Below are 16,784 nucleotides of genomic sequence, written 5' to 3'. Positions count from 1 at the left end.
CCTGTTACCAGTCGCAGGCGGGCCCGGGGCTGGGGGAACGCCCAGGTGGGGCTGCAGGTGGCCAAAGGGGTGGGTCACAGGCACTGTTCTCCAGTCCTGGCTTTTACACAACAGTCTGGGCACAAAGGGACTTCTTAGCTACGCCACTTTTTGGTTTGTCGCCCTCCTGCTCCTGGCTCCAGCTTTGTCCCCAACTTGCCCGTGGGTTGGCTGAGCTGCTTCGACACGTGCCCCCCTTTGTCTGGCCGCTACTCCGCGCCCTTTGTAGTCCACAGGCCTCATAGTGAAGGGTGGGGGCGTCGCCGACCCCCGGGACGGAGAGTTAAGGAGGCGAGGGGGGAAGGCGCCGCCACTCGCCCGCACAGTCGTCGCGCGACGCCCGAGGCCGCGCCTCGGCCCCTCGCCCGGGTCCTCGGCACGGGGAGGGGCGCGGCGCGGCCGGCGCCCTCTGATTGGCTGCGGGCGTCGGGGCGCCGCGACGCGATTGGGCCGCGGGGCTGTCTGGCGCGAGAGCGCGTGAGGTGGGGAGGGGGCGCTGGAAGCTGCTGGAAGTCGGGGGGCGGGGGATGCGGCGGGCGGCGGCGGGAGGGGCCGCGCCGGTGCGGGCGGGCGGGCGCGGGCGGCGGGCGCAGGGGAGGGGCGAGCCGGGCGCCGCCCCCGGCCCCTCCCCGGCCCTCCCCGCGCCGCTCTCCGACCGCGGGCGGCCCAGGGGCGGTCGCGCCGCTGCATCCCCATCCTCGTCGCCCGGCACAGCGCGAGCCGGCGAGCGGCAGCGGGCCGGAGCGGGCGCAGCGCCGAGCCCCGGCCATGGCCACCACCAGCACTACGGGCTCCACCCTGCTGCAGCCCCTAAGCAACGCCGTGCAGCTGCCCATCGACCAGGTACCCGGCGTGCCCGGGGCATCGCGCCCGGGCCGCCCCGATCCCCCGCCGGGCGGGAGGGGTGGGGGTGGGTGTCACGCCGCCCGCCGCCCGGCGGGGAGGGGGCGCCCAGCCTGGCATTGTCGCCTCGCCCGCGGGCGCCGGCCGCCTCCCTCGGGCCGCGGCGCGCCCACCCAGCCCCCCATCGCGGCCCCGGGCGGGGGTGGGCGCACGGCGTCGCGGGCGACAGCCACCCGGGAGGGCTCCCCGACCGACGTGCGCGCGGGCATGCCGTCCCTCCCCGGCCCCGCGGCCCCGCGGCCCCGTAGGCTGCGCTCGGGGCTTCGGCGGTCCGCGCCCGGGCTCGGCTCGCGCCCCAGCGTGGCTGAAGGGGACACCGGAGGCAACAGTTTGGGGGGGGGGCAGAGGTTATGGAGAAAAGTCACAGCGAGTTCACTAGCCAGGCTCTGCAGCCGGGAAAGTTGCAACCTTGTAGACCGGAGCAGCCACCCCGTCCCCTCAGCGACCTGGAACAACAGCTGACAGCGGCCGGGGCGACGGGCGTGTAATCGAGGCCATCGAGTCCGACTGTTGGAAGGGCCTCGGGATTCCCGAGAAGTGAACAGTATTGTGATGGGGAAAGCAGCGCCATTTTTATTCAGAAAGTTTGGAAGTATTTTGTCCTGAGGGTGCGATTTGGGCAGGCGTTGGTAGGGTCTGGTGAATTGTCTGGCCCAGGCGGAAGGTGGTAGCTTTGGGGATTCTGCCTGCCCTTCTTCCAAGTGTCTTGATCTGAAGGGTTTGCACTTCACTGGGGATACTGGCTCACTGTCCTCAGCCCCACTAGGGATCTGGTTTACAACACAGGACTCCTGCGGCCCAGACCCCACCTCAGCGAGGTGGAAAGGACTTCTCTGTGCTTTACTGTTTTAAATAAAAGTCTGAAGTATGCGGAAGGAGTATTAAAAAGAAATTCTGCCTTCTGTTTACGTCTAATTGCTTGCTTGTATTTCAGCGTACCTTCCGGTGAATTGTGAAGTACCTATCCCCCACGTACCTTGAATGGCACTTACGGTGTACGTCCCATGTAGAGTGCCACTAGTGAAATTGTGGGTTTTGCAGAGATAGTCTTCTCTGTTTATTAATAAGTTAATCAGGACTTAAGGTTTTGGGTCTTCTCATCCCTGTGGAGGACTCTGTTTTCCAAACTGGAGTGTGATGCTTGGTCTGTGAGAGTACTGCTGCTGACTTAACTAGGTTGCTGCCAGTGTTTGTGGGCCAGGGTCTGACGAAAAATTTTCTTGCTGATGAGAAGCAAGGGAGTTACAGGCTTGTCATACCTTTTCATTTCTTTTAGGAGATAGGTATATCTCGTCCCTCTCCCTTTCCCTCCCTGCAGTAGTCTTCTTGACTGTGGTGAAATGTTCTTTACTATGCTAATGCCTTTAGAGGTATATGGTGCTTATAACTTTTTAAATGATATAATATTAAAGAACTTATTTAAACATTGCACTAAAGCCAGAGAAAGTTCTTTTCTGTACTGAAATAAGCAGGAGAATCAAGGGAAGATGGCAGGGCTGAAAATTTCTTTTTGAGTGTGCTGCTTGACTAGTTAAAGGTCTTGATTTTGTGTCTTGAACAACTTTCATTTTAATGGAACTATTCTAAATTTGTGTAGTCATGTATAGCCCTGAGTTTGGGTGTCTATTTGTGTAGTATTTTGAGTTATTTTCTCTGCTCTAAGCAGGTCTTAAGGATATTGAGTTAATACCACACAACTTTTTATAGTGAGAATAAATTCTTTCTTTGAAGCATCAAATAATTGACCTTTTTATTGATGAAGCTCTTGCAATAACTGAAAATTCATGTTGTAAAATTAGATGAATAGTCCTTTAGCCATTATCTTAAATTAGGGGGAACCAAAATTTTTATAAAGTAAATAATTGAGAGAAAACCTCAGAATTGGTTGTGATCAAATAGTGTGACTCAACAGGAAGCAGTCAGGAAATGAAAAGTGTAATAGTATATAACTTGTCAGCATGTTAATTTTGTATGTGCTAATAGTGTTTTGAAAATTCAGGAAATCATTAAAGCACGTACTTCATGTCAGGAAGAAAGGGACTGTAGGGTAATAAGACAGTTAACTTTTTTACTAGAGTGGGGAATTGATGCGATGACAGCAGTCATTGGTGTTTGTGGAGCACAGGAATGCACCTTTCAGGACGAAGCAGCAGAGAAAGGAAAGAGTGCAGTGAGAGCCAGGCCAGGGAGGGAGAGGCAGCAAGAGATCTTGCTTTGGACTCCTGGATTGTTTAGTCTTCACTGAGAATTCCAGAGTGACCTTGAGGGAGCCCTAGTATTTTTCAGTAGGCCTTAAATTTAAATAAAAATATAAAATCTAGTATCAGATTGAGGTTTTGTGGTTCTTAAAGATAGCCAGGCAACTTTGTAGAATAATACTTTGTAGGTGGATATGATTGAGGGAATATTTTGAGAGTGGGTTTTGAGGATGGATTTGGACTGAGGGAGAGCTGTGCCAGAGAAAAAGAGCAGATGTGCCACCTAGCAGATATCAGATACCTCTGGATGGAATTGTGTCCTTAGTATGTTGCTGATCCACGGTGCCTTTTTAAGACACCAAAGTGAATAGTAAAATCAAAAGTCCAAGTCAACATATTTTTTAGAGTGTTCTCTTTCAAAGTATTGTGTCCTCTGTTGTGGTTTGCCTAGTACTCTGAGTTACCAGATGAGGTTGCTACTGGCCTTTCCCCTCTTCATCCTTCCCTAGCCTGCCTGCCTGCCTGCCTTCCACCTAGCCATCCATTCATCCACTTTTCTTTCCTTATTTCCCATGATGCTGTAATTACCACTATAGATGGAGTGAATTTCCCTAGTGATGTGATGTCCAGGATGGTGTGCTTGGCATAAGGCCAGTTAAGGATGAGTCATTGGCCGTAGAGTCCTGTTTTTGGGACAGGTGTTACTGTTTTAGAGTTAATGTGCTGAACTCTTGGGGCAGGGAGAGGGGCACGAGAGGCACTCAAGATACTTTGAAAGGTTTGGAGGAGAGAGAAGATGGATGAGGGCAGAAGAAAGAACCCAGTTAGGAATCCTGCACATTTAGTAATTATAATGCCTAACACTTGACAGTTTTCAGAGCTTTTTCACTACATTACATCCTCACACCACCTTGGGAAGTAAGAGTCAAAGCCCAAAATATTTAGCTTCAGGTATGTCTGCGTGACATGCTATTGAGCCCTTGTATAAAAGGTCAGTTTCAGTACAGTTTTAATATATGGCAGATACTTTTGTCATACCTTCATTTTAGATCTGGGCCACCAGGTATCTTTTGGAGGGGAAGATGAGAGCATGAACTTTTCACACCCCCACCCCCATACTCATGCACTGGCCCTTATGATTTGGATAGGGAATGTGTATGTAAGAGAAAGCAGTGTGGAAGCCTATGAAATCCTTTTTCCTTTGTGGTCAGTTTGCTGATTGCCCTTTCCTGTAAGCCCCCACCCTCCCTCCCTGTGCCGCAATGACAATGAAATGAAGCGGCGGATCAGGGAAGAGTAGTTTAAAACTTCAGCTTTTTAAATTCCCCTAATTCCCTTACAGGTCTGAACTGTGATGAATCCCGTTTTATAGACGAAGAAATAAGTAAAATTCTCAGTGTAGATTCTTATGGCTTTTAGGAGGAAAGGGACATGCCATGAAGCAGGCAAACCAAGGATTTGTTTTCTTTGAAGGTTGCCAGTTGACTGCTCTAAGTTTGGTTCTAGGTTTCAGTTGTAATATTTAACTAACTCATCTTCCTCTCCTGCTTTTACCATTGTAATGAGAATCAGTTTCCATCACAGAAATCCTGAGATGCTGACAGTCTGTTGTGGAAGATTCCTTTCAGTCAGAAAGGCATATGGGATTGAGAATCGCCTTGTCAGTTAACAATTTTAGAAACACCATTCTACATAAATGTTTCTTCCTGTATAAGACATGTATTGGGCTTATTTTAAAAATTAACTGATAAAGATGCCCCATGTTAGAGGGAATATAAACAAATGGGAGGAGAGTGGACTAATGCTCTTGAAGTAGTTTTCAGCAATAAAGAGCTGAAACTGACTCTGTAACCAAAGCAGTCCAACTCAGTCCCACCTGCTAGGCAGTGGTGCTGCTGTATCTGTCCCTGCATTCCTCTTCCTCATCAACAGGAAGCACTGGTGTGGTGGTGTGGTGGAGAGGTGGGTTTGGAGCCACACTCTGCAAACCTTGTGCCATTAAGCAGATGATTGTTTTTTTTTAAGCCCCAGTTTCCTCACCTGAAAATAAGGATAATAATAAGTATTAGATACTTGCAGGTTTTTGTGAAGGTTAAAACAAAAATCTATGTGAAATGCTTGGCTCCTAGTAGATGTTGCACAGTTCCTCCTCCTTTACAAATTATAAAATATTTAGAATTTACTTTATATTTTTATTTTGAGAAATTAATACTTGTTCGTATATTGCATTTTTAATCCTTAGGACCTCATTTTTAGTAAGGGAAGTATAAGATTCAGGTTCAGTTACATGCCCACACAGTGATTAAAGTAGGTTTAAAATTTAGTTTTGAATTTGGTGATAAAAACAGTTTTCTGCTTCCTTACTGCTTAGCAAATTCTTTGTTTCCAGCTTGAAACTGCTGTGTTAGATGTTATTGCCCCTTGTGAGTACAAAAAGCCCTGGTCTCTGTTTATTGGGTCTGTTCAGCCTGACTTTCCAGGGAAATCCTCAAAACAGCTTGCACGTATCTTTGGTCTGCAGTCAGGTTTATAGGTGGGCTTCTACCAGGATACAATGTGAGATTTCTTTAAAATAAAATGAGCCATAAATATGACTCTCAGTAGAGCGGTCAGTTAATGACTTCATGACTAACATGGGTGCAGATGGAAGTCCTGCTTTAGTCAGGAAGTAGGGTGTAGAACAGGAGGAGAGGCAGCTGATGTATGGAAGGATAGAATCAGGACTGAGGAGGCCCCTCTCCCAGGAGCTAGTGACGGATCCCTTCTGTGGCTTGTCATAGCCCCCCCCACCCCCAGCCTTACAAGCTGACATCCAGTCCCTTTGCACACAAACCTTTTTGTGAGTCTCATCTGATGTAACTGCTTCCTTACTTGAGCCCCAAGTGATTTTTGGATCTGGCACTGTTCTGATGTTTGCATTCTGCTGAATGTTGTATGTATCAGTCAGGCTCCTGATAGGAGACAGATTGAACCAGGGAGCTGAAGAGACTTGAAGAACTCTTTACAGAGATGTGGGAAGGTTTGGGGAACTCACCAAGAAACAGTAGTTCCCAAACCAGCTGCACTAGGCCAGGGGGCCAGGGGAAGGAAGGAAGGATCACAGCCCAGGAGGCAGTGGAAGCCTCCAGTGAGGGGGTCTGCCAACCTGCACTGAGCCTGAGGGACCGTGGCACATCTGTCTCTCCTCCTGACCTTTGGTTTCTTGCTGGTGTCTCCTTCTGAGGACTCGGTGTTGATGCTTTGGGGGCACAGCAGAGATTAGACCTGGAGGGGAATTTATATACGAGCCAGAACTGTGTTGCTTCAGTGTTATTCATTTCTCTCCTTGATAAATGCAACTAAAAATCCTGCTATCATGTTCTTTTATGCACATCCTCATTCTCTCTCCTCAGTCATGTTGTTTGAAAGAGTAGGTGACTCTTGCTATTTTCATTTTCCTAATTTCCATTCACCCTGAAAACCGTCCCTATCAGGCTTCTGTCTCTGGCATTAATAGCCAAATCCGGTGACAGATATTGAGAAACACAGCACTCCTCAGTCACTTCCTTGCTCACAACTCTGCACCGTGTCCATGTTGCCTGTTGCTGTTTTTCCTGAAGTGACTCTGGGATGACTTGTATCAAAAGCCATTTGGTATTGTTATTAAAAACATACCTTCCCTGGCTCTACCCAGATGGACTAAGTGAGGGCCAGGGAACCCTCACCTCCTTTCCACTCCCCACCACCATTAGAGGCTAGGGCCAAATATCTTAGGCTCTTCATATTATTAAAAGGTTATAAAAACTGGGCATGGTGCTGCATGCCTATAATCCCAGTGGCTTGGGAGGTAGAGGCAGGAGGATCGTGAGTTCAAAGCCAGCCTCAGCAACAGTGAGGCACTAAGCAACTCAGTGAGACCCTGTCTCTAAATAAATTACAAAATAGGGCTGGGGATGTGGCTCAGTGGTCAAGTGCCCCTGAGTTCAATCCTGGGTACCCCCCCCAAAAAAGTTATAAAAATATGATGTGGGGTTGGGGTTATAGCTCAGTGCTTGAGCATTGACCTAGCATGCATGAAGCCCTGGGTAATCCCCAGCACTGCTCCCTCTACCCCCTGCCCATGTATTTTTTTTTTATCATGTTTGCATGTAACACCCCAGGTACGACACTCCCCAGGTGTAATGGTGTGGTTGACAAATCACAAAATTTAGGAAAAATAAATTCATAATGTACTCCTTTCTAAGCAGTGTAGCCCTGAAATGGGATAAGATTTTTGTTTAATAATGTACGCGTTTTTCAGTCCTATTACTGTATCCTGTGTGACTTTTTCCACCAGCCCATACATAGAAGCCGTGGAAAGCCTAGGATTGGGATGCCAGTGAGAGGCCTGCCTGCCTTGGGAGAGGCTCACTCCATCCAGTCTCACTGTGAGCTTGTTTTTGAGAATATGAAGCGCTGCCCTGAAGGGCCTTGGTGATGCTCCCTCTCTCTCCAGAGAGGCCGAGTAGATTGCCCAAAGCCACGCATGAGCGGAGTGTGACTGCTTGCCTGCTGCTCTGGGGTATTCTTGCATTCTCAGTTATGTACAGTTTCCTCTTTTAACTCTTTGTGACATCCCCTTCCCCCATTTTGGCCTGGCAGATTTTTTCCAATATTCGGCTAAAGACTGTGCCTTCCTGTTGAAGCTTTTAAGACATGTCTTCTCCTTTTTCAACCATTGGCTTCCCATTTGGGGCTTCTTGTGTGTGTGATCTGTCTGTGTGTGCGACATGCGTACTCCAGGTGTGTGCAGTGCTGCTACCTTGGGCTGAGCGCGTCCCTGGTGGTCTGACACCTTGGATCCTTTGCAGAGAGCTGTCTCTTACATCCTGTGTGGCATTTCTGCAATGAGGCCAGGTCTGCGAGACGCGCTGAGAGAAGAGAGAGAGCTGCAGTCCTGCCCGCTCCACAGCCGTGGACTCTCAGCCCTTCTTGCTTCTGCCATTAAAAGCCCAGGGCCAGCCAGAGCTGCCTTTCCTAGCACGGAGTTTTGGGGAGTATTCTTGTGGGCTTCTTGCTCCTTTCCAAGACTCCTAGTTAAATGTGGATTTCCTTCTGACTCTAGGAAGCAGTGTACAAGGATTCTCCTTACCTTTCCAGGCTACCAGACTTCCGTTTTTGGTCAGGGCCCTCAGAGCAGTGACCTCAGGTCCTTTTCCCATCTTAATGAGCTCTGATGACATCTGGAGCATTTAATTAGTTTTTCCCCTCCAATACTGGGGATTGAATCCAGGGGCGTTTCTACCCTGAGCTATATCTCCAGTCCTTTAAAGAATTAAAACAATTATATATTTATTTTTGTGGTACTTGGGATTGAACCAAGGGATGGTCTACCACTGAACTACATCCCCCGTCCTTTTTAGTTTTGAGGCAGAGCCTTACTAAGTTGCTGAGGCTGGCCTCGACCTTGTGGTCTTCCTGCCTCAGCCTCCTGAGTAGCTGGGATCACAGGTGCTTGCCACTGTGCCAGCAACATTTGTTTTTTTGCTTACTCAACAAGTCTCCTTACCATGCTATAAATTTCTTAAGAATAGGACCCTTTGTATCCCTCTGCTCGGGACTTGGCTTGGGGTATGTTTGGAGGAAGTGGCACTAATGTGATGAAGGACAGAGACTGGCTCAGATTCTGATTGTCACTTGTTAGCTTTGTGCTTTGGCAAGTTGCTGATCCTTTGTTAGCTAGCTGCAGTTTCCTGGTGTATAAAATGGGGCCCACTTCGCAGGGTTGAGGTTAGCACTGCAGAGGTAAAGAGGCAGAGGCTGAGTGTGGGCTGGGGATTACTGACGACTGTGATTCTCTTGCAGGGGCTGGAGGCCACAAAATTGTATCTGACCTTAGCCCAGTCCTCAGTTCATGAGGGGTCTACTGGAGTCTTCTCAGTCATATATTTGACAAGTATTTGAGTGTCTAGCATGGCTGGCTGCCGCAGTCCGGCTGCAGCAAAATAACGGGGGTGGGGGGGTGGGGGGTGACGAACAACTTGTGTACATTGATACAGCAGGAGTGGGAGCCGTTTACTGTAGGACAGGAGGGGTATATATACATTCCACACAGCTTATCTTAATTAACATAAACTAGATACAGCAGTCATCCAATAAGGAATCTCCACACTTAATGGCTCGCTGGCGTTACTTCACAAACCACTCCCTCTGGCAAAATGCCAGGCGCCATCTTGACTTGTTTACAGACCCTAACAGCTGGCAATGTGCTAGACAAGGGGACACTGAGGAAAGTGACTGTGGTCCCAAGAGGTGATTGTAAACTAGAACACTGCAGCTCAGGTCAGATGGAAAAGAATCCTGCTCAGGGAGACGGAGCGGCTAGGGACATTCCTGTTGCATCTGGGGCTTCCCTGGCTTCCCCTGGCACCCATGCCCTTCTGGGCTGGAAGGCAGGTTGGGACTGAGAACAAGGAGCCCCACTTCACTGGCCAGGAGCCGCTGGGCTGATGGAGCAGCCCTCGGACTTTCGGTGTGTGCCTCTTGCTGGCTGTGTGTTGCTCAGCGCTCAGAGGCCCTGGTTGGTCAGGCTTCCTGAAGGACAGACGCACAGCAGATCTCTGAGGGAGAAGCCAGTGGTATAAACCTTTTTGGCTGACTTAATTTTCTTCTGTTAGTTTCCTGGGAAGCCAAGCCAAAGATATGCAAACATTGAGAAATTTTGGGGTGTGTGACTGATTGTTCAAAAAAGAAATGAAGGTAACTCTTGAGGTAAGTCACTAGTTGCAGCTAAGTGATCACAGTGGCTGGAAAGGGAAGCTTTATCAGCGTTTTAATCAAGAGATTCAAACAAAAGAAGCCCTCTGATCACACAGTTGTCTTTATCTGTAAAGAACAAAGGACTGCCACTTCAAAAAGGACTCCTTTGGCATATCTTCCCCACTCTCAAATCCACCACGTCCTCCTCATCCTCCAAGTCTCCCATCTAGTCCAGGGCAAGCCTGACTCTTGGCCCCAATCAGGTGAGTGATTCCTCAGTGGATCCTCCCAGACCAGCTCAAAGGCAGGTGAACTGATGTCCTTGAGAGAAGAAAGCCAGGGGACTGGCCAGCTGCCAATCAGAGAGACCACCCTCTTCTGATCAGTTTGCCTTGCTCCTGTCAAGACATGAGATAAAGACATAACGTACCTCCTGCTTTAATCTGTAATTCTATAGAAAATTTTTTAGTTTTTGGAGGTCCTTTTGGGCCAGAGTAGATGTTTGTGGAAAGTTAGAGTTATAAATAATATATATTAAACATAAACATTTTAGGTGTGTTTAAGTTGTTCAGTTACATGTATGCTAAAGTAACTCCTTGCTTATGCAAACAAACAAAAGATTCAGACTCGTTTAATTTTCTTTTTGAACTAAATTGTAGGTAGAATATACTGCATACATGATAGATATCCAGATGATACTTCCTTGTGGATACTGAGTGGAGAGAGAGGTACTCCACCTTTTGCAAAACCATTAGTTTCAAAACCACCTGTCTACTGGGTGTTCAGTAGATGGTGATTGAATAGAACACATCTCATTTAATCAAGATAAATATTGATACATGCAATTGTGTTCTAGAAATTAACTATAGATAGAAAATTGCGTGAAACTAGCAATACATCTTAATAGTGAACCTTAGCAGTCTGTTTATTTAAGGTGTAGCTTAGCTGACCAGGTCATGGGGTTAGATGAAGTAGCTAATGCCATTTCCATCCCCTGTCGAGACGCCTAGAGGGTACCAGACAAGGTACATAAATGAGTGTTAATATTGGTGCCTCGTTTTCTGAGTCGTGCACAGCACGACCATCTGGAAGCTACGTGCAGTCTGAAGGGAAAGCCTCTGCTTGCTTTTTGACTGATCGCCATAAAGAGGATGTTGGCTTGCTGCTGCCCAAGTTCATTTTTCAAAGGAAGCTCGAATCTGGATTTTTTAATGGAAATACGATTTTTAAAATTCTGGAAAAAAACTTCAAGTTTTTTCTTTTTGAGCCCACATCTAGGCAGATCTCCCAACCAAGAGTTAGGTAGCAGGTTCTATTAGAGTTGATGGTGGTCAGTCCACTCTGAAGTACAGTGTTCTGCTCTGAAACTTTCTAGATTATAACCAGAGCAGGGCAAGTAGGACCAACAAGGGTTCAGAAGACATGTCAAGCAAGTAGCTGACAATGACATTTTTTATTTTATCATTTGATCATTTCATCCTTTTTCATCCAAAAAATTCAGATTACATTTTATCTGGCTCTTTTCATTTGGAGAGGGTCACGTCCTCAGCATAATCTCAAAGGTTAATACCCCATTACAGTGAAAAGCTGGAATTTTACACTACTATTATTTTATTCTTTTTGAAGATTCAGTATTACAATTGTTAACTGGTATACATTGTAAAGGCTATTTTATGGAGTGTAGCATTTTGAAAAAACAAGTCTGGCTAGTGGGGAATAATAAAATAACTCGGAAAGGTCTAGATTGTCTTACAGTGTGAGTGGTGGTGCACGCCCGTGGTCCCAGCTACCCAGGAGACTGAGGCAGAGTCATTGAGAGTTGGAGACAAGCCTGGGCAACGTAGTGATACCTGTCTCAGAAAAGAAAAGAAAAAGAAAAAAAAAAGATTGATTGTTTTATAAACCCCATCAGTTTTTCCAGTTTTCTTAACTGTTTGGCCAGAGTGTTTTATCATGTGATAGCTACTTAGCTTTGGGGTTTAACTTTAATCTGTAGTCTGCTTCATGATGACCGTGAGCCTGCCTTTGCCTTTTCTAACAGTAGAACTGCACAGCTGTTCGTATTAGCTACGTCCCAAGAATAGAAGTGACAAAGATTTTTGGTGCATGAATAGAGCCAAGAGGATGAGGGCAGAGATCAGGTTGGAGGTACCCTATCTAGTACTTAGTATCCTAGAGATAGTCAAGGGAGCGAACCATAGGAGAAAATTAAAATTCTAGGTGCCATAATTGTAGTCCCTGTGCATTTCCTGTGCGATCAGGCTGCATAGATCTTTTCCTTTTGTTCTTGGGAAATGTTGTAAATCTACGTAATAACTTGGCATCAAAACATCGAACTTCAGCTTTCCATTAAACCTGGATGGAGATTCTGATAACACTAATCAAAGTTGAACAGTGGGGTTTGAGTATTGTTAAATTGTATGTAGTTGAATTTTTGATTTGGATTGGAGAGATTCATTTATAAAGCCTGTCTCTTTCTAAGATATAGGAAATATAAATTTATGGAGAAATATGAAGTTCCAAGAATGTTTTTGGCATAGATTGAGAGTTTTACTTCATAGGACTGTAAAGTGATCTATAATTTTTTTAAAGGAATATAGCAGTGGGTAGGAAATACTTGAGGAGATTAAAAAATCCTACTTGGAATATTAAAAATAAAAGGATGTTGGTACAAAGATTAAACTAGAATAGTACAGAAGGCTGGTCTTGGATTGTTTTCCTTTTTCTATTTTATTGCAAGTAGGAACTTCTAGAAAATGATGAAAATATTAGGTGACTTCATTTTGTCCCCACCTCCAGATCTGGTAGATGCAAAACAAAGGAGAAAGGCAGTGCAGGTCAGTGTGTCCTGACTAGGTTGGTCACACGGGTTAGCAGGCAGGTCCATTGTTTTTTATGCCACCTGTAATCAGTGGGTGCAGGGTAGAAGAGGACACGCAACTGTTTTGTGTGTTACTGTCAGTTAACGTATTGGGAAAGATGGACGATTATAAAATCAAGACCTTTCTCTGAAATTTGACATCATGTAGGCTCTGTAGTACAGAGGACAAAATTTGGCAAGTTGGCATTATTCTGGGACTTGTAGATTTGGAGAGTTTCGTTTTTAATGAATGTTGGTGATTTTAGAACATTTTTGTTTAAAAGGAAAGTGATGGGTTTAGTATTATTTATTTTTTGGTATCATTTCAGATGTTGAGAATTACCAAGGGGTTTTAGTAGCTCCTGGAGAGAAAAAGATGAACAAGTGCTCTCTGGCCCTTTAGCTTCTAGTCTAGTGGGATGGGAAGACTAACAGATATTTATAGTGTATCAATGAGTGTTAGAAGACAGATGTGTTGGGATGAGTTTGGATAAGGCTGCTGTGACAGAGTCCCAACATTAATCCAGCTACTTAAAGATGATAGACGTTTTGCGCCCACCCCCCACCCCCCATAACAGTTTTGATGTAAACAGTCCACAGTGTGGGTAACTCCGCTCCACCTGGCTATGCTCTAGAGACCTGTGTGCCTCTAGCCTGTGGCTTTGTAACTTGAGGTCTCATCCCTAGCAGCCTGGTTGAGGCTCGCTCACTTAGGACAGTGGGCTTTTTGCATTTTGATTTGCATTTCCCTAATGATTACTGATGTTGAGAATTACCATATGATCCTGCAGTACCACCACTGGGCACCCATCCCAAGAAAATGCTGAAGAGACACCTACAATACCATGAGTATTGCAGCACTCAGCACAGTATCCAAGAAATGGAAACAACCCAAATGTCTGTCAGCCCATGAATGGATAAAGAAAATGTACACACACATGAGGGAATATTATTCAGCCATAAAATGGAATCAAGTTTTGTTGTCTGCAACCAGTGGGTGGGACTGGAGGACATTATTTTACATGAAAGAAGCCAGGCATTGAAAGACACATGTACCACTTACCTCAACCATGTGGAATCTCAAAGTGTTGACCTAGAAGTTGAGAGTAGAATGGTGGTTACCAGAGACTAAGGAGGAGGTTAGGTAGATGGGAGTGGTGGGCAGAGGTTGATCAGTGGATGCTGATTTGTAGTAGATCCTGGTGGTAGTCTGGTGGGCTATTGCACAGTGGGGTGACTGTAGATAATGATAATGATCTATATATTTCAAGAGGCTAGATGAAAGAATTTTGAATGTTTCACTGTAAAGAAATGGTAAATGAAATAGATATATTTAATTTGATTTAAACATTACACAATGTGTACATGTATTGGAACATCACATGGTACCCCATGGATGTGTACATATTTTTGTTTCTATGTATCAGTTAAAAATGTAAAGTAAAAATAAAAAGTCTGGGCTCTACCACAGAGTTGGGTTGGTATCTGTTAATTTTCAAATCACCGACAGGTTCACAGGCTGCAGGAGTGCTGGGGGAGTGGGGGACAGGAGGGTTGCAGCTTCCTGATGAGAAGGGCAGAGATTGTCGTAGGTCAGCACATACACTATCACTTCCACTCACGTTTCTTTTGCGAGAGCTTTGTCATATGGTAGAGGTCACTGCAAGGAGATGGATTGGGGTAGAAGTGGGACGGTGGCTGGGAGCCTTGCCCAGTTACAGTTCTGTTACAAAGGAAGATCAGGGCAGGCCTAAAGAATAAATTTTCTTGGTATCCTAAAGAGAAAGTGTGAACAAGCCCCCACCACCACTGTCTCCCAGGGATTGAACCCACAGGCTCTCTACCACTGAGTTGCATTCCCAGCCCTTTTTAAAATTTTGATACAGTCTTAAGTTACGCAGGCTGGCCTCAAACAAGATCCTCCTGCTTCAGCCTCCCAAGCCTCTGGGAATACGGCTGAGTGCCACTGTGCCCAGCTCAGTACTGGCTCCACGCTAGATTAGGAGAGTGTTTGCAAAGTAAAGAAAGGGCAGGCTCACTCTTTCAGTAAAGATGGATGGGTCGCCTGGCTTTGTGCTAGGCTTTGAATTTCAGAGAGGGTGAAGTGGGCTGGAGTAGATGAGGTAGCTAATTAAAACGTGTTTCCTGTGTTAAGATTGTGGTGACTGAGGTCAGGGTTCAGGAGTCGGCTTACATTCCCCTTGCTACACTTCCCAGCTGTGTGAGGCTAGGGGCCTGGCTTCTCCTGGACAGGGCCTAGTGTGAGGGAGCACTTGGCAGACATCACTGTGGCCACCTTGTTGCTCCTTTGTAAAGCACTGCTCCTGGGAAACAGAATCTGCTGTGGGCCGGCTGGTTGTCAGTCATCTGGCTGCTACTTGAACACTCAGATGTAGAACCTGTGTCCTGTGTTCTCACCTGCAGAGGGATCGTCCCATGCAGGCTGGCATGTCACAGAAAGCCAGAGCACCCTGGAGGACGCCCAGGGTCCAGGGAATGGGAGTGCTCCCTAAAAAGCAGTACTGACCATGGTGGGGAGTCGATACCGCTCTGCGCAAAAGGTGGGGTGTGTAAGTGCTGAGTGGCTACTGGGCTTTCTGTCATGTCGACACTGCGCACGTCACTACTTAGTGCTGTCACTCAGAACTGTGATGTTATTTTACAGCTTACTCCTTAGACTAGATAGAAGCCCCTTGGGGGAGGAGCTAGTCACTGTCCCCTGACTCTCCAGCACTGGATGAGCCGGTAGTGTTGGCTTGTTAGTGGATAAGTAATGGCTTGAGAACCATGGCATTGTGGAAAGGAGGTGGATTTTAGAGTCAAAAAAAGAAATCTGCTTTAAATTCTTCCTAGTTCAAGGACAGGATACGAAAAAGTAAGTACCAAGAAAAAGAATGTGGACTAATACATCCACACTTAAAGTTTCTAACAGTAGTAATTAAAATAGTTCTGCTTAATCCAAGAACCAAGCTACACAAAATAACACACCCTGAATATTTCCCTTGATCTATATTTTACTGCATTTCTTTTCTCTGCATTAATAGGTAGTGGAGAAGAAGTCAGGTCCTGCTGAGTGATGGAATATTTACAGATGTTAATATTAGAGTGCATTTTCTAATTGAAAAGCAATGACAGGGCTGGGCTGGGGCTCATTGCAGGGCGCTTGCTTAGCATGTGTGAGGCGCTGGGTTCGATTCTCAGCACCACATATAAATAAGTGAATAAAATAAACATCATCAACATCTAAATTATTTTTTTAAAAAAGCAATGACAAAGTAGGAGGAATTAATATTGAATAAATACAGTGAAGCTCATTTTGGAGAGGTCTGCACGTAAACAGCAAGTGAATTCTTGGTGGAGAATAACCCCACCTTCTACGCCTGACATTTAAGGTGCAGGTCCCAGCTCCACATCAGATCACTTACAGCCAGTCCGTAGCCGACTCCCGTTCCTCCTGATGGGCGTCCTTGTTGTCCTCCCAGCAGGGTGTTTTGCAGGTTATGCAGCCCTGCCACACCCTGTGTGTTCCCACCGTGCCTGGTGAGAGGCAGCTTGTAGCTGATGATGCTTACCACCATCACTGTGGATGGTGTCTCCTGCCAGGCAGCTTTTCTGACCTCTGGGCGACCTTACCAGTAGTGAACAATGCTAGGCCATTTAAATCTTCTGATTCCAGAAAGAGCACTTGTATTTTGGAAAACCCTAATTCCCCCCCCCCCCCCCCCAATAATTTTTTTCCCAAAACTTTTGAATTAATTGCATATGCTTAAGGGGTTAGAGTAGTGGACTAAGCATGGTCTTTGGAGCTTAAAATTCTGGCTCCCATGCTGTGTGACTATAGAAAATTATTTGATTTTTCTGATTTTTTGTTTCCTTGCTTTTAAAATGAAAAATTTCCTCATATGAAAAATAGTATTTTTCCAGGGAAGCAAGAGTATTTTCGATTAATGGAAGCCATCGTAACTGCTTAATAAATGGCAGTTACTATTTGTCATCCTTTTAGAATGAGGGGAAATTATATGAAATAATTTCCACTTAGTGAGTGCCTGCACTGTGCAGGCGTACGT

At 46.2% G+C, this 16,784-nt stretch overlaps 1 protein-coding gene across 1 annotated transcript in view; it reads left to right on the top strand.

The window, feature by feature from the left end:
- The first annotated feature begins 742 nt into the window (after positions 1–742).
- The window catches only part of Mboat2 (membrane bound glycerophospholipid O-acyltransferase 2), a 130,349-nt gene continuing 114,307 nt past the window's right edge, over positions 743–16,784 (top strand). Inside the window, exon 1 of the mRNA XM_027937876.2 lies at positions 743–882. Coding sequence (XP_027793677.1) covers positions 808–882 — 75 coding nt within the window. The 5' untranslated portion in view covers positions 743–807. The remainder of the gene's footprint in view (positions 883–16,784) is intronic.

The sequence above is a fragment of the Marmota flaviventris genome, chromosome 14 (assembly GCF_047511675.1).
Source record: "Marmota flaviventris isolate mMarFla1 chromosome 14, mMarFla1.hap1, whole genome shotgun sequence".
NCBI lineage: Eukaryota > Metazoa > Chordata > Mammalia > Rodentia > Sciuridae > Marmota > Marmota flaviventris.
This window is presented reverse-complemented; position numbering and strand designations above follow the sequence as displayed.